This window comes from Hyaena hyaena, unplaced genomic scaffold (assembly GCF_003009895.1).
Source record: "Hyaena hyaena isolate Hyena2069 unplaced genomic scaffold, ASM300989v1 scaffold_67, whole genome shotgun sequence".
Lineage (NCBI taxonomy): Eukaryota > Metazoa > Chordata > Mammalia > Carnivora > Hyaenidae > Hyaena > Hyaena hyaena.
This window is the reverse complement of record NW_024080699.1, coordinates 2,190,559-2,213,255: the sequence shown is the minus strand read 5'-3', so window position 1 is coordinate 2,213,255 and position 22,697 is coordinate 2,190,559. Positions and strand designations below refer to the sequence as shown.

Below are 22,697 nucleotides of genomic sequence, written 5' to 3'. Positions count from 1 at the left end.
CACCTTCCACATGCCCGCCACTGTGCTAGAAGATTTCTGTAATCTCACTCTTACAACCTTACCTTGAGGGCACTGAGGCACCAAGGTGTCACCTGCCAAGTTGTACTGCTTGGGAAGGCAAGATTTGAATGCAGAAATCTGTCTGAATATAGAATCTGAGTGAATTTCACTATACTTTGTGGATTACTCTCAGAGCACTCTTAAAAACAAATAACAACAACAACAAAAGGTAAATATTAGGACAGAAGACTTTTTTGATGTCAATTTTTGAGAGAGGAAAACAAAAGGGGGGGAGGGGCAGAGAGAGAGGAAGAGACAATCCTAAGCAGGCTCTGTGCTGACAGCGCAGGGCTTAAACTCATGAACCATGAGATTGTGACCTGAGCCAAAATCAAGAGTCAGACAAAGTGAGCCACCAGGCGCCCCAAGTCCGAAGACTTAAGGAGGGCTGTGTGGAAGTGGAAAAGACCAAAGGTCTACAGTGTAGAAACAGGAGATGACCAGTGTTAGCTCCACCAGGCTGATGTGGACTCAATGGGTAGAAGCTAAAAGGAAGAGGTCAACCTATTAAGAATGTTCTCACCATTAGAGCTGCTCAAAATGGAATGTGCCAAATGGTCTTTTTAGGGGATTGTTAATGAAAGTATGCCATATCCGTATAGCCAACTCCTAAAAATTATATCTAAGAATTTAAGTATATGGAGGAATCTTCAGCATAAAAAGTGAAAAAGAGAGGAGAAAAAAATATGAATACATGATTCCCTTTATGTGAAATGTCCAGAATAGGTAAATCTGTAGACACACAAAGTGGGTTCATGGTTGCCATGGGTAGGGGTAAGAGAGGGTAGGAAGTGACTGTTAATGGCTACTTTCTGGGGTGATGAAAATTCTCTAAAATTAGATAATATTGATGGCTGCACAATCTTGTGAATATATTAAAAACCACTACGAAAAGGGTGAATTTGATGGTACATAAATTATAGATCAAGAAAAACGTATAAGAATAAAAAGATTATATGTTACATAATATACACAATGTGATTGTATATAATAAGGAATATTATGCTTAATTTTTAAAAACCATACCTACAGATTCCAATTTTGTCAATTGTCTCTCTTTACCCATACGGTGAGAAAAAATTCAGGAAGGAAATACTAAATAAGTGTTGAGTATATTTTACAGGGTAGTGGGGTCATTTGATATCACAGATTTTATGTAATACACATTTCTTTTAGAATCACAAACATGTTTTTGTAAAATGGGACTGGGCTGCCTGTGGAGGTCACAAGGTTCTTGTCATGGTCAAGTAGTCCCAAAAGTTTGAGAGTCACCAGATATGGGTATTTCGCAGTGACAGTTTGACCTACAATGTATGATCTAGTCCTAAAATTTTAAAAACAAATTTTTTTTCACTTTTATTCATTTTTGAGAGACAGAGACAGAGTGCGAACAGAGTAGGGGCAGATAGAGAGGGAGACACAGAAGCCGAAGCAGGCTCCAGGCTCTGAGCTGTTGGCACAGAGCCCGACACGGGGCTTGAACCCAGGAACTGTGAGATCATGTCCTGACCCGAAGTCAGACGTTCAACAGACCGAACCACCCAGGCGCCCCTGATCTAGTCCTTTTAACTAAAGTATTAGTTTATAATTACTTCATTTATTTCTCATTTTCTTTTTATAATCTATTATCTCAAATCTTGCCTCTGGTACCAATCTCTGTGGGAGGAAAAATCTTTTACTCTAAAACACAGTAATTAAAAAACAAAGTCACAACTTGAAGGGTATACTAAGACCCAACAAGGGGAAGGAAATTAGCTTAAAAGCAAACCGTAGAGGCGCCTGGGTGGCTCAATTGGTTAAGCATCTGAGTTCAGCTCAATTCTTGCTCTCGGGGTTCATGGGTTCCAGCCCTGCTTCGGGCTCTGTGCTGACAGCTCAGAGCCTGGAGCCTGCTTCGGATTCTATGTCTCCCCCTCTCTCTGTCCCTCCCCTGCTTGCACTCTGTCTCTCTCAAAAAACAAAACATTAAAAAAAAATTGAAAGCAAACTGCACATTTACGTACCAGCAGGATAGAAAGATGATAAAACAAAATTTAAGAAATTATCTTCCTAGTGTAAGTACCTCCAGATTTTCCCCCTTCGTCTCTGTAAAAGTGAAAATAAAACTTTCAAATGAGACATTTCTAATAATATCTGAGTGTGTAAATACATACTCACTCCAAAGGTTGCTGACACAGAGGCAAAACATAATTCTTCTGAAGGAAACTGCCACCTTTTTTTTTTAATTCAAGTTCAGGGATTGTCAATGGGAGATGCGGGAAAGCAGCCGGCCCCTCCAGCCTCATCTGCTCTCCCGTGGGGTTCTGGAGCCTGAGCTAATTCCTCCTGCTCCCTGGCAGAGGCTGAGGGCAGTGGGAGAGAAGTTCCAAGCTATAAAAAACTTTCAAGTTTTATTTCCTTCTAAGGCATCTTGAGTCACTGGGTGCTCCAGCCCCCAGTGCCCGGGGAAGTTCAGCTCAAATCGGAAATGTGCGTGTGCATATGCATGTGTGTGTGTGTGTGTGTGTGTGTGTTTCCTGAACCAAAGCTACTGAAAATCCAGATGACGTTGCCACTCGGACTGAATCCCTTGCAGGCAGAGTGGGAGCTTCCTATTTCTGTCCCCGGAGGAGGATGGAAGTCACTTAATGATCAGCTTCTCTGACCCACGTTCCAATATTACATCACAGTCTTTATATATATTTATTTATTTTGAGAGAGAGCGAAAAAGCATGAGTGGGGGTAGGGACAGAGAGAGGGAGCAGGGAGGGAGAGAATCCCAAGCGGGCTCCTCGCTGTCAGCGCAGAACCCAACACAGCTTCATCTCGTGAACCATGAGATCATGACCTGAGCCGAAATCAAGAGTCGAACTCTCAACTGAGCCACCCAGGTGCCCCACGTCAGTCTTAACAGCAAGCTTACCCCTCATTCCACTCCCAACATGGAGCTGCTGACACTTTAAAAATCCCATTTGTCACCTCGGAGCGTTCAGCACGCCCACACTATTCTGCCTCCCATTCCTTAGGCTGCAATTTCAATTTAAACACCAAGTGATGCCAAGCTGGGTTGGCCAGAATCCTAGAAAGCCACCTAGTCTAAAAATCTTATTTTACCAAGGAGGAAACTGAGGCCCAGAGAAGGAAAGCACCTGCCCACTGCTACAGAGGAACGGAACCAAAAACAAAGAGCCAGGCCTGAAATGTGGGGCAGAGGGCTCTGTCCCCATGCCGGTGTCCATGTCCTTTAGTTCAGCTCCTGTACACAGGAGGGGCCAAATGCTCCCTGGAAGTGGGTCTCAAGCCTTCTGACCAAAGCAGGGGCTTTCCCTGGGATCTTTTCCCTTCTCTCTGGCCCTCTCACTGCTTCTGTGCAGAAGCACACGGGGCAACACAGCCTGGAAAAGATCCTTCAGGAAACAGGTGGCCTTTCCCGCCTGAGAACTTTGTCTAAGACCAGGGTCTAGAACAGGACCGATTAAGGAGGTTTCAACTCCAAGGCTGTAAAGTTGCAGCCCACCTCGTTTCCTCAGCTGCCCTGCTCTTGACATGGGCAGAGGCATATGGGCTTATGTATAAAATTCCTGTCCGATTTGTAAAGTGTTATCTCTTCATGCAATTCCTCAAGACACTTGGAATTAATGCTGAGGTTAAAGAGAAAAACTTTTTGTGGTGGGAGTTTTCTGCATAAAGCAAGCACAGATACAGTGATAGGCCACGAGATGGTGTTCAAATGTCAGCTATCATCACTTGAACTTAAAACTAGAGCAAAGCTGTGGTGGGATGTGTCTGTGGCGTTTCTGGCCCGTCATGCTCGCCTACGGTCCTAGAGCCTGCGTGGAATTACACCTGAGGGCGGGTGTCCCTTGTTAAGCAGGAGGGATCGGAGGCTATACAGGCTAAAAACCTACACAGTTCGCAGTTAGAGATGAAAGGCTGCAGAAATGTTTATTGAATACAGTGCCAGGTTTATAAATAAAACTTATGTACAATTTCCATAGAGTTGGTCCCCCATCAGAGAGGTGGTTAAATCTCCAGACAGTTTATCTCAAGATTTACAGAAACATTCAAGTACATCTCCTTTTCAAATCGCCATGGTGAAGGGTTAACTTCGGTAACAGAACTACCGCCATGGTGGCTACAGACGTGTTTAATGAACAGTAGAAGGGCTGGAGAAAAACACACACCCCGCCCACGCCACTACCTTCTTACTCGGAGGGATACAGACCGCAAAGGATTTCTGTCTCCTACAAGACAACTTCAGGGGTTTAAGAGAGAGAGAGAGAGAGAGAGAGAGAGAAAAGGTCGGCAAAAAGGATAGGTTAAGACACATTCGTGGGATCCTAGTCACTGTCAAAAGGATAATGTATTTAGGATATACAATATTAGTTCAGAGGTTTAAAATAATTGAATGAACCAAGAGCAGACCCTTGACCAAATTTACATTCTTGGTTTAGGAAGAAGTTCCCAGCACGCTGATACCGGGGCCCAATAATATGTTGCTACTGATGTGCCACGCGGCACTTCGGGAGGCCTAGTGATGGCCACTCGTTACGATACAGGTTAGAAGTACAGTCAGACATGCATTTAGAAAGAGAATATAAAAATATGTACAGTCGCTAATTTTCCGTGTGTTGCCAAAAGACACCAATTAAAGTGTGCAAAAATTCATTGGTCTAAAAATCAGGAAAAAAAAAAGTCTTTCTTGGCAACAATGCATCAAAAGCCCATCTGAAACATCGAGATGCATTTGCCTTGCTTAACACCTACCCCAAACAGATGGAGAACAAGACTATGAAAGTGTTTGCCAAGTACTCAGCAGTTTTTTTATGGCAAGTCTCAGGCTCAAGCGGGATGCCAGTTAAACTAGTCACTTTATATATATAAATATATGTATATATTTATAGAGCAGTTAAAAGTAGGGGCAAGAGTTTACAGGAAGGTGCTAACCAACGTGAAGGGTACGGACCCCGCACCCGGCTACTTCCTCTCACAAACTCATGCAGCCTGCAAACACCCAGTCTGGGCCGCTCATCCCCTCAAAGGCCAGAGGGAAAAAGGCTGCGGCGGACTGAGCCGCCCCCCTCCGCACTGAGCCGGGACTCCGCACTCCCTGGGGGAAAGGCTTCGCTTCCCGTCCAGGATGCTGGCCATGTTAAGAATCTGACTTCGTGAACAGTCTTTCAGGAAGGACTGTGGGACCACTAAGATGGAGCCCACCCAGCTTCTAGAAAAAGACTTGACGAAAAGAGTTAAGACAGAAGGCAAAGTTTTCAAAGCAAGTTAAATCACCCCCATCCCTCTCTGAAACGGCCAAGAGGCCACTGAACACGGCCCTAGATGGGCCGACACTTGGCCTGCCTGCAAGAAACAACATCTGGGAGCCATCAGTCCTCGCGAAGAACTCGCAAGGTGCTCCCTCCGGATCCAGGGAATCCCAAAAGCCATCCCTAGTTCAGGGTCACCTTCTCTTCTACAACCACCCAGTCTAAGGACCAGCAGCAGCAGATGGGTGGGCTCCTCTCCACGGCTCGGACCTATCCTTCCGGCAGCAAATCTAACAGGCTGCACAATGCCAGAAAGACAGGGAGTAGGAGAGGGAGAAGCCAAGGGTCTCTATAAATCAGCCCTGAACGCACCCACTCGGCTGCCAAGAGCTTCTCGCTGCCTCGCTGGCAGCCTGCCGCTGTTCCCAGGCAAACTGAAACCACCCACAAAAACTCTCAAAACGCCCATCTCTTTACTGGTAATATAGGACCAGTGAACACCCTGAAAAATGCACATCCAGCCTTCACTTCAAGAGTCCTACACTACATGCATGATGTCTTTAAAGGGGCTTTTAAAGCACGCCCATCCCATTGCAAAGACCAGTACCAGCATCTCAGTTTTGGTTACAGGTTTATAATTAGACACAAAGTTCCCTCCAGGCTGGAGTTTTTACTCTCAGGCTGGGGACCAGCATTAGTTCTACTTGGGAGAAAGCAAGCAAAGTGTCAGCTGGGCTGGGGGCGGGGGGAGATAGAAAGCAAAGTGTCAACTGGGGTGTGGGCAGGGGGAGAAGGAAAAGGAAGCTAAGGAAAGTAGCATAAATTAAAAATCATCAATCAAAAGTGACCGGTAGTGTCTCTTAGGCACGCAGACTGCTCCTACCACATAGCGAGGATCGAGTTACTGACACACTAAACCAGGTCTCTTGCACAGATGGTCTCAAGTAGTTACATAAAACAGGTAATCAGCAGCACGACTGGGCAGAACCCAAGTACATGCTTGAGAAAAAGTGGGGTTTGTTTTTTCTTTTCCTTCCTTAAGAGCTCCGCTGCCTGAATAATCACAAAGTCCCCAGGGCTTGCTCCCCACCTCCCCCCAGTGAAAATACAGGTAGACCTACATGCCCAAGGATAGGATGAAGCACTTGCTACCTGCCTGCACTGAGGCAGGGTCTCAGGCTCAGAGGTCGGTGCTGTGACGTTGGGAGGGCAAGAAGCCTGATTCCGGGCTGTGGGCATTAAATGGTACCATCTTCTCCTCCAACTGCCTTGTCCCCATTCAGATCTCAGCTTTACAAAGCATTTAACACCACTTTAAGTTAATGGTCTTTTTATTGGAAAAAAAAAAAAAAAGACTAGCATTTACAACTTGGAATGGACGTTATTGTACTTTCTCGAACAGCAATGTTGACGGTTGTGCTGAAGGGTCCGCAGCCACAGCCTACCTCTGCGGGCTCCAAGTCACGGTTCAGGAGGTTTTAAAAACAGAGAGTCCAAAGATGCTCCCTTGGTAAAGGTTTCTTTTTAAAAATGTGCGTGAATGGTGACAGCCGGACACCTGTCTCGCTCTGGCACGAGGCGGACAACGCTAAAACCAACACACACGCGGCATGCCGGCAGGATGTCACCGTCACCACACGGGTGGGGGCGCGCGGGAGTACAGGGGGCCGCCCTGCTCTGGGGGGGCTGCGTCCGGACAGTCTATCCTTCACCCATTTTTCTGCACAGCATCCCGAGGTAACCCAATTTTTAAGGTTTGCTTTCGGTAAACCAGCGATGACAATTTATACTCAACAAATTGAACTAGAACCCATGTGGAATAGGCTTTTTTAAATTTTTGTTTTTTCATTTTTTCGTTTTTAATACAAAGGCCTGACTGTGCTCAATCGTCAAGCTGCATGCATGAAAAACTGGCCAGCCCAAACAGTGCAGTAATCGTTAGCAAATGGAACTGCAAGGAGTCCACTAAGTGCTTCCTTATTGTTAAGGTAGTACAAGTATTTATATCGTAAAACTGATGTGTAGCGCTTCGTCTTTAGGGGACAGGACCACCAACCAATACATGCAGATTTTGTGTGTGGACAGAAGGTACTTTTGACATTCAGTTTTGCTATATAGAAACAGAATGAGTAAATGAACTTTTTTTTTTTTTTTTGCAAGAGGTAAGTAAAAGATTCAATTTGATTCTTCTAGAGGGGGGGAAAAAAGGAGTTGAAAGTAGGTCTTCACTTTGCAGTCATCATCTGTACGAATTCTGAAAAGACAAATAATCATAGCTTTGGGTTATATTCAAAAGTAGCTTTCATGAACACAACAGCTCTATTCTGCCTTAAAAAAATAAAAATAAAAATGCCTAGCGAAGCAGTTAACTTGTTGACAGACATCAAGGGGAGGTCTATTCAAAACCAAGCTAAGGAAAAATGACATTTTACCTTCATAGTTGACTTGTCCATCTCCATCGATATCTGCTTCTCTGATCATTTCATCTACTTCTTCATCTGTTAGTTTTTCTCCTAAGTTTGTCATGACGTGACGTAGTTCTGCCGCACTGATGTACCCATTGCCATCCTGGGAACACAGAGCAGGGTTACTGATCGCGGCGGCTGAGCAGGTCTGTGGCTTACTCATGCCCTCTCCCAGTGCTGCCAATTCTGCATCCAGCCTGCTGCACATCTCCGGCGCCCCCCGCCCTCCCCAGACTACGTGCATACACTCAGTGGACCTAGAAAATGCAGGGGCTTGGCTTGGCGAAACCTAACGATCCGAAAGTAACAATCAAGAACTTGGCTCAGAATTCGCCACTACTTATTATGCTTACTCTCACCCAGTAAGATTGCTGCAGGAAGTCGGGGTATTTGAAAAGGAGAGAAAGGGCCCCAGGAATTAGCTTTAAGCATTCTAGCTACAGGACAGATTGTCAGAGCTTTTAGAAACAAGAGGAAAAAAAAAAAAGCCATATGTAAGTACCGTCTGTAAAACAGATGCAGGATTACCTTGTCAAAGACTCGGAATGCCTCACGAATTTCTTCTTCACTGTCCGTATCTTTCATTTTTCTAGCCATCATAGTTAAAAATTCTGGGAAGTCAATGGTGCCATTACCTTAAATTAAAAAACAAAAGCTCACATTAAAGAAGTGCTCCAGTAATGCTACCCGGCAGTGATCATCTTAAAAGCACTTTATGGAAAGGCTGAAGACTCCCTGGGACCAACTGGTAAATTATTTTATTTATTAGGTAAAGCCATTTATAAGTCTAAACTGTTTAAATACTTGGCAGAGTAATTTCACATGATTCATGTGCTTCAAATGAGCTATTGGTGCCTGGGATAGCATTTAATGATGCCACACGTGGCATCCTGACCACTGAACCGGGGCTGTACAGTTCAAAAGGAAGGAGCACACAGCACCCTTCCATTCCTGGGAGAGGCCTCGGAGATCACTCGGCCCTAATGTCGCCTTGGCCGGTGACGCTGGGAAAGGCCCGGAACGAGCCTGCCAATACGACAAAATGTTTTCACAGAAGGAAGGATTGCGGGAGGGGACCATAAAGCGTCACAAAGTCTCCTCCAGAAGGTGTTTCTCAACCACATGGTAAGTCACCAAATCGTTTTCTCTCCAACTCCACAACTTTGTTTCTTTCCCATTAAGGGTAAGGCTCGAAGTGTTTTCATAGCTCAGACCGTTAACCTTTAGGAAAACAGTGCAGGAGAATCTGTTCTACAGCCAGTATTCCCAACAACTTCCCCTCTACAACTAAGAGTTCTGTGAACCACCTCCAAAAGACAAGCCACCAGATTAACAGTGTAACTTGAATTAAATGCAAACAAAATTAAACGAGAGGAAAAAAAATCCTTAGGTTAAGTTACTCATTTTCACCAGCAAGTACCTTTAAATCAAAATAGTAATTCAGAGATCCATTCAAGTCATTTGGCCTCCAAAATTTTAAAGCATTAATGAAACTTTTTAAAGCATTAATGATATTCATGCAAGACAAAAATTATTTGAAATGCTATCTCCTAGCCATGCAGAGAAGACATCCTCAGGCATCACACTTTCATTGCAAACGCTAGAATCTGTAGCCTGAGACAACTCCGCTCTCCTCGTTCCATACAATCTAAGGGCCCAATATACTTTGCCAGTGCGAGTCCCTAAGCAGCTTTCCAGGCTTCACATGAAAAAGGGGGTGGCCACTCCATGTTGGCCTTAGCACTCAAACAAAAGAGATGAACACTGTCTCTTCCAAAATAACATAACATGGATGAAAACTCTTCAAAGTAGCCCCAATGGGCTGACACCACTTGTTAAAGAGCTCACCCTAAACCCCTGCTTCGAAATGTAGGTGATCAGCCAAGTTTAAGTCTACTTTACCACCTCATGATACCCCATTTGTTTAAATAGCTACCATCAAGCCAATCATCTAGAATAAGGTCTAGATCCAGACTGTTTATTCTTAGTTCATCTTTCGAAAAATTACCCAGGTTCTACAATGTTATACAGTACATGTGTATACGGTTTCCAAAAATACATTTCTTTTCAAGAGGGGACTGCTCAGAGATTGTTTACTCATGGACATGAGCAATCAAAGGTCTACTGTCCACTCTTCTAGAGTCCAGAGGAATGGATGACCAACTGGTGACCAACTGTTACAGGGATTACTGCTTGTGCCTTCTTGCTCTGCACCTTATTCATCTTCTTCTGGTAGGTTCTAGAAATCTACTCCGAACAGTCATCAAGCACCCCATCTCTCCAAGCTTCACGATCCTTAAAATGCTCTGTAATAAACACATCCACAGCTCATGCCTGCCCTCAATTCTAACGGTGGTCTTTTCCCACCCTTTTCTTCCTACTCCTCTTAGAGACAGGCAGTAAGCTTTTTTAAAAGCTCTACGGCTATTTTTTTTTTTTTTTTTCCTTACTTCCCCCACAGGACTCAGAGCAGACTCATGGGCCAGTTGATAAAAGACTGAGCTGTAGGTCACGGGCAAGTAGAAAAGAACAATTCAGCGATCTGATCCAGGAAACGTTCTAGACAGTGAGCACGGCCAAAGGCAGGCCCATAGTCTTCTATTTTCATTGTCAACGGCTGTAAGGCAACCACCGAAAGGCCTGCTGTGCATTTGCTTTGCTCTGGGGACCTGAAAGACAATCTTGTGACATGTCTGAACTTGAATTACACAACGCTGGCGCACGTTCATAGGTCTAAGCCCTCACCGTCAGCATCCACCTCGTTGATCATATCCTGCAATTCGGCTTCTGTTGGGTTCTGACCCAGTGACCTCATGACGGTTCCAAGTTCCTTTGTGGTGATGGTGCCATCGCCATCTTTGTCAAATAGGGAGAAAGCTTCCTTGAACTCTGAAAACAAAAGCGCACCCTTTAGAACGAACGTCGTTATCCAACCCAGCCTCGCACAACACACTTTCCGCGGGCTTGCCAAAGCAAACCGTCCAAGCTTGGGTACTGTCCGAAACTGCCTGCTCTTTTATCTGCTAAAACATAGACCATGATAGTCCTACTGGACCGGCCTCCAGGCAGCAGTCCGTCAAACAAATACCGCTCCTGGCGACCGGTTCCACAACACCATAGTAGTCTCACGTTTTTAAAGAAAATGAAGCTTAAACACACTTCAGTTAGTCCTCAGTCCAATCTGACAAGTGAAAATGGGTATGCGTGCTCCCGTCAGGCCCCTTCCTGTCAAAGGTCTCCAGCCACGAGAACGCCTGCTCTCATAACAACAGGAAGGGGTTCCTGGAAACGTGCATTCCCAGGTCACCGGGGTGTTCTCGCTACGTGGCACTTAACACTGCAAAGGCATATTCCTGGTTTCCTGAAGTGAATCATCCTCAAAAAAGTCCTCCAAGGAATACTGAAAGCTAAGAATCCAAACTAACTCCCTTTCCGATTATTACAGTAGTCTTAACACTCATTTTCCCATGTGTGTTCAAACAGCAAGCCCAAGCCTTCATGGTGAATCACTGAAAGACCCGGGCCCTAAGAGTTCTAAACTGCACCTGTGAGTAGCAGACTGCGTGCCGTCTCGTTACGTGCAGCACCTTGAACACCACAGTGCTCAGACGCTCCAGGGCGGCACAAGCATTCCCACCCCCCCCTTCCTTCCACGTTGCCTCTGAACCACCAGCAAGGTATTCACACCTGACCGAAATATTTCTGCATCTTGTTCCCATTTAAATCAATTCCTAGAAAACTGCTCAGATTATAGGGGGGTGGGGTGGAAGGGTCAGAGAAGTCCCCCACACTGAGTCGTGCCTCGTTCTGGCCTGCTGGGACTCCCTGGAGTCATCAACTTACCAGCAATCTGCTCTTCGGTCAGCTGATCGGCCTACATAAAGAAAGAAGAGATAATAACTCAGCACACAAGAGTTGACTGAGGGCAACACAGTTTTCCCAATTATACTTTTAATATTTACCTTTCAAAAAAAAAAAAATCAAGCTTAAAAAAAAAAAAAAAGCCAACCACCCCAAAAACGGCAGCACTGCCCTTGAACGAAAACAATTAGAATAAAGGGAACACTTTCTGCTATTTTAAAAACAAAGGGTGACAAAGAAGTGACAACATGGTACTTTAGGTATTCTTCGTTGTGTGCTTGCAGGTCTCCCTAAGGGTCAGTTCATCATTTGAAAAATGGCACCTCTAGTGGCAAAAGCCAACACCGCATAGGATGCAGCCTCAAGCTCTGAGAAAGAAGAGCGCCACCTACTGCGCCAGGGACACCGCAGTCCCCATTCCATCCAAGAATGATCCCTGTCTGATGCTGCTGTCACCACAGCGATCGCGTCCAGGGGGCAAGCTTTTAGCGCACCTTGCGCATTGCTGCGGGCGCTCCAAAATCTCCAAATAGGCGTTATATAATGGCACTGGGGTGGATTAACAGGCTTTTAGATCTATTTTATGAGACACAATTAAGTGGGGGGAAAAAATAAATATATGGCGATGGGTTACCCCACCCAACTTGATTTCCATGTAATAAATGCTTTCTGTTTAAATTAGGCAGTTATGTCTTAAAAGCCTACCATTTATTATGGCTGATGCCCTCAAATTATCTTTGAGGAAGAAGCCAGGAAAAAAATGGAACCATCCTACAACTGAGCTGTTAGAAAACTGCAAACGTTAAGTACACACGAAAGTACACAATTATAAGGCTGTATCTTCTCTTTTCTGGAAAAGGAGTCTCTATTAACTTTGCTAGAGAATACTTACTCTGCCAATCTACCAAGAGCTGCTCGTAATAAACACTTCACTTGAGGCGGTAATGGCCATGAAGATAATTCTCACTTGTATTGCCTGATTTCTGCAACACTGTACCTGTGCCTCCAGCCAGGGGAATCTGAGAACGCCGAGAGAGCCCATGTATTTTTATTTTCATGAAGGACGCCTAGTGAAGCCAGCTACAAAGTCCTAACAGAAAGCTAACCAAGTCATGTTTACTCAAACTCTTAAATGAAAACTTTACCAATAAGAATGGTGTTCCAATATATTGATTTGGGGGGAAACTTATTTTTTCATATTAGAATTGGGTCTTCCTTCCTTTCCACCCATCACCAGTAAGACACTTTTCTGTATATCGAAAGGAGACACGATGATTTATGTAACGTCAAGACAACATCTGTCTTTGTACGACAGGAAGCGATGCCACACCTCGCAAGAGCTGTCACCTCATGGGGGGGGGCGCACAGTCCCACCTCACCGCAAACCTCTCTTGTTGGAGCATCAGCCTTATTCGACAAAGAAATACGGCCCCCAAGTCGCTCAACCTAGGGGCAAAGGTGCCCAAACCTCCCCACCCTGCCAAACCAGAAAACGCTGTGAGTGATGTCAGCCCTGCCCGCCCAAGGGAGGAAGGGGGCTGTAGAAAACACACCCAGCGAGGCGCACAGGCGCATCTGGCAATCTAGAGGCCGCAGAGAAAGCGGAAACGTGGAGGGCATCTCCCTGCGGACTGCAAAGTGGCGAGGGGCCAGGCAGGGGTGCGTGCCCCGCGGGCAGGCGGGGTGTGGAGGAGCGAGGCGGCCCCACGGCGGGGACACCGCCCCTCCCAGGCCAAGGCCACCCCCCACTCCCACCCCCGCTAGGGGACCGCGCGACGAGAGGGGGCCAAGCCCGCCCCGCGCCTCCCACCCGCTTCTGCTCCCCCAGGCGGCGAGCCCGCCGCGCCGCCGCCTCCTCCTGGAGCAGAAACTTTGTGTCTCTAATGGAAACCGAGCCGCGCGCCAGCTCCCTCCTCCCCCGCCCCCCCCGCCCCAATTAGCGCGAGCCGAGCGCCTCCCGCGGGAAGGGACCTCCCGGTGTACCGAGGATCACGCACGCCTTCACTGCCGCACCGGGTGGGGGGCTGCAGGGGTGCGAAACAAGGAGACACCAGCCCCGGCCACACCGCAGGGCCCCGCCCGGGCGCAGGGCTTGCCGGCCCGCCGCTTCCGCCCTCTCCGCCCCCCACCCCTCGCCTTCCTGCCCCCACCCCACCCTTCCCCGGCTCCTTCCTTCCCAGCCCACGCCCGCGCCGCGCCCCCCGGGAGGGAGGAGGGAGAGCGTCAGGACCAGGACGACCCAGCGGGGTCCCCGGGTGGGGGAGGAGGCGGACGCAGACGAAGCCCCCCGCGCCCCGGCCTGAGCAATGTGCGCCACCGGCTGGCTTGGGCCCATTCATTCTCTGCAGCCCTCCCGACCCGCCGCCTCCGAGCCCGGGGAGGAGGGCGGGGGGTGGGCGATCCAGTGCCCGGCCCCGCCCGGTTCCCCCGCCCGCCCCCCCGCCGGGCCCCGGCCCAGGCGCAGCGCTGCGGGAAGCCCGGGTGCGGCGCGCTGGATGCAGTGCTGCGGGGCTTTGGGGGGGGGGGGCGGAGGGAGGTGGATGCGGAAGGCCCCGGTGCTGCTGCGGCCGGAGCCCCTGCCCGCGGACAGCCCACGGCCAAGTCCAGCTCCAAGAGGAAACCAAAATCTAGTAAGAAACCCTGGCCAAGGAAAGCGGCATGCAAATCCGAAACGCGTCCTTCTTAACCGCAGTTGCTGCGTAACACCCGGAAAAAAGGAAACCCCCCCCAACCAAAGGGGGGGGAGCTGAACTAAAATTTTGGGAAGAAATCATGGGCAGGCAGCTGCTATGCCGCCGTTTACCACTCCCGACCTACCATGGTGCGAGCGAAGGGAGGAAGAGCAGAGAGAGCGAGGGTGGCTGCACCAGCGCAGAGGCTGAGACGGCGGGGGTGCCTCCGCGGCGGCTGCTGCTGCTGCTGCTGCTAAGGTGCGGTGTGCGCTCAGCGCTGTGCCGCTGCCGCCGCCCGACTGCGAGTAACGGCGCCGCGCCCGCGAGGCTCCCAGCACCACTGCCGAAGTGCGAGCCTGCTCCCCGCGGTATATATACGGCGCTCCGTATCCCTCCGCCGCGGCCGCGGTCGCCGCGCTCCGAGCGGCCCTGCGAGGGGCCGGGCCTTGCCCGCGTGGCCCCGCCCCCACCGCGCCCCGCCTCTCGCTGCTCCCGCGCGCCGGCCGCCGGCCCTGGCTGGGGCCCGGGACGCGTTGGGTTCCGCGAGAGGCGCGAGGTCTCGGGGCAGGGGCCGCGGCAGGTGCAGCGACGAATCTCCGGAGACTCCCATCTGGGGACTCTCAAGGGCGGAGTGTTTGCATAGCCCCGACCTGGGACGGCCCTGGACAGGAGAAGCTGTCCGCCTCTCACCCGAGCCCCACCTCCACCTGTGGGACACCCCCGCCTCACCACACATCTTTTACAGGTTGTCGGGGGCAGCCAGCACCCCGCCCCCGCCCCGGCCTTGCGCCCCGGGGTCCCCAGCTGGCCGCCTTCCGTTCGGGGAGCTGCGGGAGGTCCTGGGGCAAGGAGCTGGGGACAGAGGAACTGACAGCACACCGCAGCTGCCTTGGGGAGGGTCTGGAAGGGGCACGGCAGTTTTCCTCGCGCAAGGCATTGGTCAGATGTTTTTTTCTTTTAAAAAAGTGAAGCAGTTTCTGAAACAAATGATGTATGCTTAGTTGCTAAATTTGTGTCATGCTCATATGCTTAGCCAGTCTTCTTTTAATGTTTTCACGTTTCCACTGAGTATTTTTTGTATGCCTGAATAAGATCTCTCCCCCGTTTTGTTTCCTATGGAAAATACTGTTCATCCTGGCCCCAGTCCTACTGAAATTGATGTACCTGTGAAATCTTCCATAGACCTTAAAACCCATGCTTTGATATATTTTTTTAATTTTCCTGGTCCTGAGAAGGCTCAAATCTTTATTCATAAATCCATAAAAAGAAAGGGGGAAAAATAGGCACTTAGAATCCCCTAGGTTAGAGCTGGAACAAATGGACTCTACAATGCAGCTGGATAATACTTTAATGTGCAATCTTGATTATGCTCCTTTCCTAAAAATATTTTATCTTTGAATTTACTCATGTTTTCTCTTTTTCTGTAAACTAGAAAAAGGACAATTTCAGTTAATTTGTTTGAAATCAGCACTTGTAAGAATCTTGACAAAATGCTGCAGTTAGTTTCCTTGCCAAGGCAGAGCACAGAATTTGATCTTTTGTTTACAGGGTCTGGGCAGCAGTTCCAATTTATCATTCGCTTACTTGATCAGAGAATGCAAAGTGCGTAATTGACAAACTCTGCTAGAAAGGTCTTCCCATGGTTATGTTTGTTTCTGGCTCTGACAAAATTTGCAGAAAGATGATTTTTTAAAAAATGAAAAATCTTCAGGCACATTGCAGATGCCACCAGACTTCTGGGGTAACCTCTGTGAACTGCTCTACCAGTTGTTCTTTCTGAAATGGCTGCAGAAAGGGTGAACCTGTTGTTGAAAGAGGCTGCAGCAGCAAGCCAGGGAATGGTGTTGCCTTCTCTCTGCAGATCAGAAAGATATTATCCACTTCACACATCTACCAGTCATCATCATCGTCATCATCATCATCCTCTTCTTCTTCCTCCTCCTCCCCCTAACCCCCTCCCCTTCTTTCTTCCTCATCTTCATCTTCAACTTGTGTTTGTTTAGGTTTGTTGCAGGGGAGGGGGGGGACCTGAGTGGGAATAAAGTGTATGTATCAGTGGGAGAGTTGGAATTAGGAAGAGAGAGAAAAAGGCACTAATAGAAAATCAATTTAAAGAATATTCAGTAATCTGGTGAGTTACAAATCTAAATGGCTAAACACATCTTAAAACCGCTTCATTGCTAGGTTATTTGTATTCTCTTGTCAGGTTCTTCATATGGTAGTTAGTGAAATACTTTAAAATACAATATACATCGTATAAGGGGAAATAACAGCCTAGAAATGAAGTGCATTTAATTATTGAGGATTCACTAGCTTCCATCTTCCATTCCTTATAATTGTTTTGCTTAAATTGCTACAAGCCATGGTTTTGCAAATAATATTTTGAAAATTATATTCTCCCGCTGTCATTTACACAATTTCACCCAAATTAAATACTTTGAAACTTTTTCATGACTTTGCTTGCTAAAACGCATACATTTTAGAACACTTTTATTATAGTGAAATTCATTATTATGATTCTTTATGTTTTACTAGCTTAAGTTCTCTTTTAGTAATTCTTTAATGTATCAAAGCGCATCTCACCTTTCATGTCTACTCAGTTTGTAGTGAGGTCATGCTTCACTCAGTTTTTTGGCTAGTTTGACACACTGAAATTTGAGAAGGTCAGTGACTTGCCCAAGAACTTACTGTGAGTCAATGATGGAATATAAAATAGAGCACGGGCCTTTGCACAGGGGCTCTAAGATCAGATTATATATTAGTGAAATCAATATCTGAAAACTTAACATGTACAATGTGAAGAATTTGCCTATTTCTTGAAGCAGATTCTTCTGTCTAGATGATCACTGGGTTTTCATTGAAGTCAAATAGACTCTTTGAAGTCAGTAAACTTCCTAATTTATGGAGAGATCAATCAGGAAAATAAGCCACATTATTGTGATATCATAATTCCTGAGAACCCAGAACCTATGGAATATCTCATGATATTGAGAGGAAATGGTTATTATCATTGTTATTATTTAAATAAAATAATGTTGCATGGAAGACAAAAAGAATGCAGCCCCAAGCCAGGACTCTCAGATTGGAATATCATTTCTGTCATTAACCAGATCACTCCACCACTCCATCACTCTGTCAGACCCTGAGTCTGACAAAAAGAATACAAATGTAAAAATCATACATACTCAAAGATAAAACAAAAGTTTGGACTTGATCTATAAATTCCTTCCAACTAGAAAACCCTGTGGCTGAGATTATAATACATATGATTATAAAATATACATATCGGAAAAAAATATATACATATCGGGACACATGGGTGGCTCAGTTTGTTAAGCCTTTTGACTTCAGCTCAGATCATCTCACAGTTAGTGAGTTTGAGCCCCACATCGGGCTCTGTGCTGACAGCTCAGCCTGGAACCTGCTTCGAATTCTGTCTCCCTCTCTCTCTGCCCCTCCCCCGCCTACACTCTGTCTCTCTCAAAAATAAACATTATAAAATAATAAAATAAAATAAAATATACATATCAGGGACACCTGGCTGGCTCAGTCAGAAGAGCATGTAATTCTTGATCTCAGGGTTGCAAGTTCAAGCCCCATGTTGGATGTAGGGATTACTTAAAAATAAAATCTTAATTTTTTTTTAATGTTTTATTTATTTCTAGGAGAGAGAGAGAGACAGCGTGAGCAGGGGAGGGTCAGAGAGAGAGGGAGTCACAGACTCTGAAACAGGCTCCAGGCTCTGAGCTGGCAGTCAGCACAGAGCCCGACGCGGGGCTCGAACCCACGAACCGTGAGATCATGACCTAAGCGAAAGTCGGAAGCTTAACTGACTAAGCCACCCAGGCGCCCCTAAATCTTAAAATTAAAAAATAAAAATATAGTATACATATCATGCACACATGTGTGTAGACACACAAATATGCATGCGTGGAAGATGAAGGGGGCAAATGGAGAAATGGAAATAGACTAAAAATAAAAACAATTTTGCCAGGCTTTGACTCTCTGGCCAGGCCCTGTGCAGAATGCATTATTTCATTCTCCTCCTCGTCTCATGAGGCAGGTATTATTATCCTTATGTGGAAACAGGCACTGAGAGATTCAATGATTTGCTTGATTTAGGTGGTAGACCCAAAAATATAGCTCTAAGCACTTTAAACATTACACTATCACTATTTCCTGTAACTTAATGGAATTTAGGTTTAATTTAATTTTCTGAGGGAGGAGAAAGCACAAAGAGTAAGATTAAAATTTGTGTTTTAGGAGTGCCTGGGTCATTGGGTAATGCACACAACCACAGGGTTGTGAGTTTGAGCCCTGCGTTGGATGTGGCAGTTACTTAAAATCTTAAAAAAAATAAAAGTAAAAAAAAAATTTTTTTTTTTAATGTTGATTTATTTTTGAGAATGAGAAGAGCACAACTCGGTTAGAAGCAGAGAGAGAAGGAGACACCAAATCCGAAGCAGGCTCCAGGCTCTGAACTGTCAGCACAGAGCCTAACGAAAGACTTGAACTCATGAACGGGCAGGGGGGGGGGGGGTGCTCATGACCTGGGTTTAACCGACTGAACCACCCATCCTTCTTACTCATGGATTTTTAAAAAATTTAAATAAGGTTATAGGAATGTAGTAATAGCTACATCTTCCACACTGGGAGCAGAGTGTGAAAGGAAACTCAAGGCAAAACATTTACTTTGTGGTGTTTTGTAGCCAGAGGGCATTTCTCATTTTGCAGATGAGGCCTAAAGAGGTGAGGTAACTAACTCAAGGGGGGAGGGGACACATTCAGGTGATGACTGTGTGTGCATAGAAGGAGGTAACAGAAGGGGCGCCTGGGTGGCTCATTCGGTTGAGCTTCCAACTTCAGCTCAGGTCATGATCTCACAGTTCGTGGGTTTGAGCCCCACGTGGGGCTCTGTGCTGACAGACAGCTCAGAGTCTGGAGCCTGTTTCAGATTCTGTGTCTCCCTCTCTCTCTCTGACCCTCCCCTGCTCATGCTCTCTCTCTCAGAAGTAAATAAAACATTAAAAATTAAAAAAAAAGGTAACAGAAGGCTCCCTAATCCTGGTCCTGCTCCATGTTGTAGCTCTAGGATTTGCTGTTTTAAGTTTCTCTTTTACAAACCTGTCTTGCAGCAAAACCTGGTTGGTTGGTTTGTTTGTTTGTTTGTGAGAAAGTGTGCATAGGAGCAGGGCAGACGGATGGAGAGAGAGTGGGGGGAGGGGGAGAAGAGGGGGAGAGAAAGAATCCCAAACAGGCTCCATGCTGGGCATGGAGCCCAAAGCAGGCCAATCCCAGCACCCCAGGAGCATGACCTGAGTCTAAATCAAGAGTCAGATACTCAACCAACTGAACCACCCAGGTGCCCCAACATAACCCAATTTTAAGACATCAATGAACACAAACAGAAATATGGCCCTGATTTTCACCAGTGTACATTCAGAGAACATAATTATGTATTTGGATCTGCCTCAGAACAGGGCTCTATTTCAGTGTTTCTTGTACCCACCCTCTACAGGGTATCCAGTGTAATTTCATCCACTGCGTTTATGTAACTATAGTCAGTGCTGTCTTCAGGGATGGATTGTTCAATTAGAGGATTTTCCTCAAGAAATTTGTAATGCCAAACTAGAGCCCCTGAGCTATCTCACAGAACAGAAGTCTTGTCTTCTCCGTCTCCACCACCCGAGGCTCCCTCCTTCTCCACCCCATAATACTTCCATGATTATCTACTATTTGGGATTCTCTCCCTCACTAATTATCTCCATGAGGCGGAACAGATTTTTTGTTGTTTATGTGTGGATTTACATTTCATTAAATGTTATACAGGATCTACTATCTCTAACAACAAACAAAACACCTCATTATTTTTCCAGTTCAAATTTTGCTGTTTTGGGGTTTTTTTGTTTTGTTTTGGTTTGGTTTGGTTTTGCTATTATCTTTTATGAATGGCTCTGATAAAGGTAAAGAATAAAGGGAGAATTCTAACATTACATTGAAATTTTGAAATATGTTACCGTCAGAACACAATAAGCAAGTGTTAGGCCAACACTTTGTAACAGGAGAAAAACGTTCTCAATTTTAGCATATGTCTATTGAGCGCCCCATAAGTTTAAGTGAATCATAACCAGGCTAAATGCCCTGAGGTATGTTCCAGCTTGCAATGTTCATCAATATATTTAGTTAATAGTCTAAAATGCAGTATTTGTAAAGAGTACCATTCATCTTGCATGTTTTCCCCAGTCTTGCTTTTTTTTTTTTTTTTTTTATGCTTTCCTTTGTAAAGTAGAGGACACATCTTGCCCTCCATTCACAGGGCTTGTGCTTGTTTTGCTAGTAGCTGTGGTGATGGATTTGCACCATTCCCTCTCTGGCCTGTTCCACCCTTGTGACCAAGGTCATGAATATGCAATACAGCAAGTTGGGGTCAGGGATAGAGAACAGAGCAAAATAATTGGCCATTAATAAGTCTGGACCCATGACTCGGGCTTCATTAGCTCTGTGCTTTCACCCACTGAGCTCTTAAGTCACAGGCAGCCACTGGTTGTACAGACGTAGGGAACAAGTATGTGAATTCAAATTCTAAAATGCCCAATGGGATAAGATCACAGTTTTTTGTGCTTTAGTTGTTTACTCTAAATTCAAGCTTTTTTTTTTTTTTTTTACATGCAGCTGACCTACTGAGAAATGTATTCTCTAAGTCATATTATTTTGGAAATTCATAAGTTACCATTTCCCCTATTAATCCAATTAATCCAAAAGTCAAGTGCAAAAGTAACTTTAAGCAACATGCAAACAGTAACCAGCAACTTCTCATTCCTACCGTGTGTGCTAGAGTGGGGGACGAGACAGAGAGCAGGTCTAAGATGTTCATACAACAATAGGCATTTAGCAGCTTCTAACTATTGACAACTGCTCAGTTGAGGGACATGTGGCCACAGTGGTAAGCTGGAATAGCACATTTTTGGGTGACTCACTTTGCCTGAAGCGCAGAGCCAGGGATTGGCACAAATTGGTACTTTCCATGAGGTCTCGAGATGGAGAAAATTGACCATAATGATAAATCAGATAAACTGATGCTGATTCTGGATTATAGCAAAGAATGGGCCTCACCAATTCCAGCAGAGGGAAGATCTAGTTTGGTAACTGTGGTTTGGTTTTGAATCATAACAAATGGCCTTTGTCTTGCCTTTTGGAGCCATGCTGTCCAATACAGTAGCCACTAGCCACCTGTGGCTATTTCTATTAAGATTAAAATTAAAAAATTCAGTTCCTCAGGGTCATTAGCCACATCTCAATTACTCAATAGGCCCACATGGCTGGGAGTTACCATACTGCACAGCATAGAACATTTCTATCATCACAAAAGTTCAATTTGGACAGCACCATTTTAAAGATTTTTTTTAAGGGAAGAAATATCCACATTTGCCTGAATTAAGAATATTGAGGATCCCTAAATTTTTAATGCCAAGTCCATGGTTCTTTATTCATCTCAATAGCTTGTCCCCTCCTGAGCAAGGCAGCACACAGCCACCAGATCACTTTCATTGTGTCACTTTGCTCTAAAACCTTCAATGGCTCTTCAGTGCCTACAGGAGAGAAAATGCTAAGTCCTCATGCCTGGCATTCAAAGCTCTTCAATAGTTTGTTGATCTACTTTGTCAGAGTTACTTTTGTTACTCTATAAATACGAATTCTCTGCTTCAAATTGGTTAACTTTCTGTCCCCTTAGTAAACATTGTGCCCTCTGAACTCATTGGTCTTTCTATGGCATTCCCAGGGTCCAGATGTCTGTCCATATCCTCACTACCTGTCTAAACCCTACGGGTCCTTCATGCCCAGTTTAAATTCCACACCTTACAAATTTTCCTGATTATCATAGCTCCAAATGAACTTCCTCTCTCCTGAATTCCACCTCTTATCCATTTCTGGATTCTATCTCTTATCCATTCCTGATATTATCTTTTCATGTACCTTATCTCCTCATCTAGATAGTAGCGTAGCAGAAGCTCCATGTTATACTCTTTTTTTTTTTAATAGGTTCCATATCCAACAGGGGGCTCGAACTCATGACCCAGAGATCAAGAGTCACATGCTCCACCAACTAAGCCAGCCAGGCACCCCATCCATCTTATACTCTTTGAATTCGGCATAGTACCCGAGTCAATAAATATGAATAGCTTTTTTAATTGATTAGTGTTGAGTTCAGTTCACTCCTGGGACTAAGGAAGATATCAGACATGAATTTTCCAGAAGTAGAGAGATAAGAAAAAGGAAATCTTTAATGCTGAACTATCACCTGAACCAGTCTCTATAGCGTTGGTTACAGGCCACATCTCCTCAGGAACATGCCAGACTGTTCCTGCCTTGCTCCTGACCTGTACCCTTCTACAGCC

At 45.8% G+C, this 22,697-nt stretch overlaps 1 protein-coding gene across 1 annotated transcript; it reads right to left on the bottom strand.

Annotated features, from left to right (window-relative positions):
- Window positions 1-5,976: 5,976 nt before the first annotated feature.
- Window positions 5,977-14,661, bottom strand: CALM1 (calmodulin 1). The gene is made up of 6 exons (XM_039232540.1): window positions 14,447-14,661; window positions 11,612-11,642; window positions 10,514-10,657; window positions 8,297-8,403; window positions 7,736-7,871; window positions 5,977-7,557 (listed from the first exon to the last, which is right to left on the bottom strand). Exons 1-6 carry the CDS (start codon window positions 14,447-14,449, stop codon window positions 7,529-7,531), a joined length of 450 nt encoding a protein of 149 aa, XP_039088471.1. The 5' UTR covers window positions 14,450-14,661; the 3' UTR covers window positions 5,977-7,528.
- Window positions 14,662-22,697: the final 8,036 nt, after the last annotated feature.

Excerpts from the sequence above, each read along its gene's own strand:
- CALM1 (XM_039232540.1), bottom strand. Across the intron at positions 10,658-11,611 it reads GACCGAAGAGCAGATTGCTG|AGTTCAAGGAAGCTTTCTCC; the intron begins GTAAGTTGATGA and ends TTTTGTTTTCAG. Across the intron at positions 7,872-8,296 it reads CATTCCGAGTCTTTGACAAG|GATGGCAATGGGTACATCAG; the intron begins GTAATCCTGCAT and ends CTGTGTTCCCAG.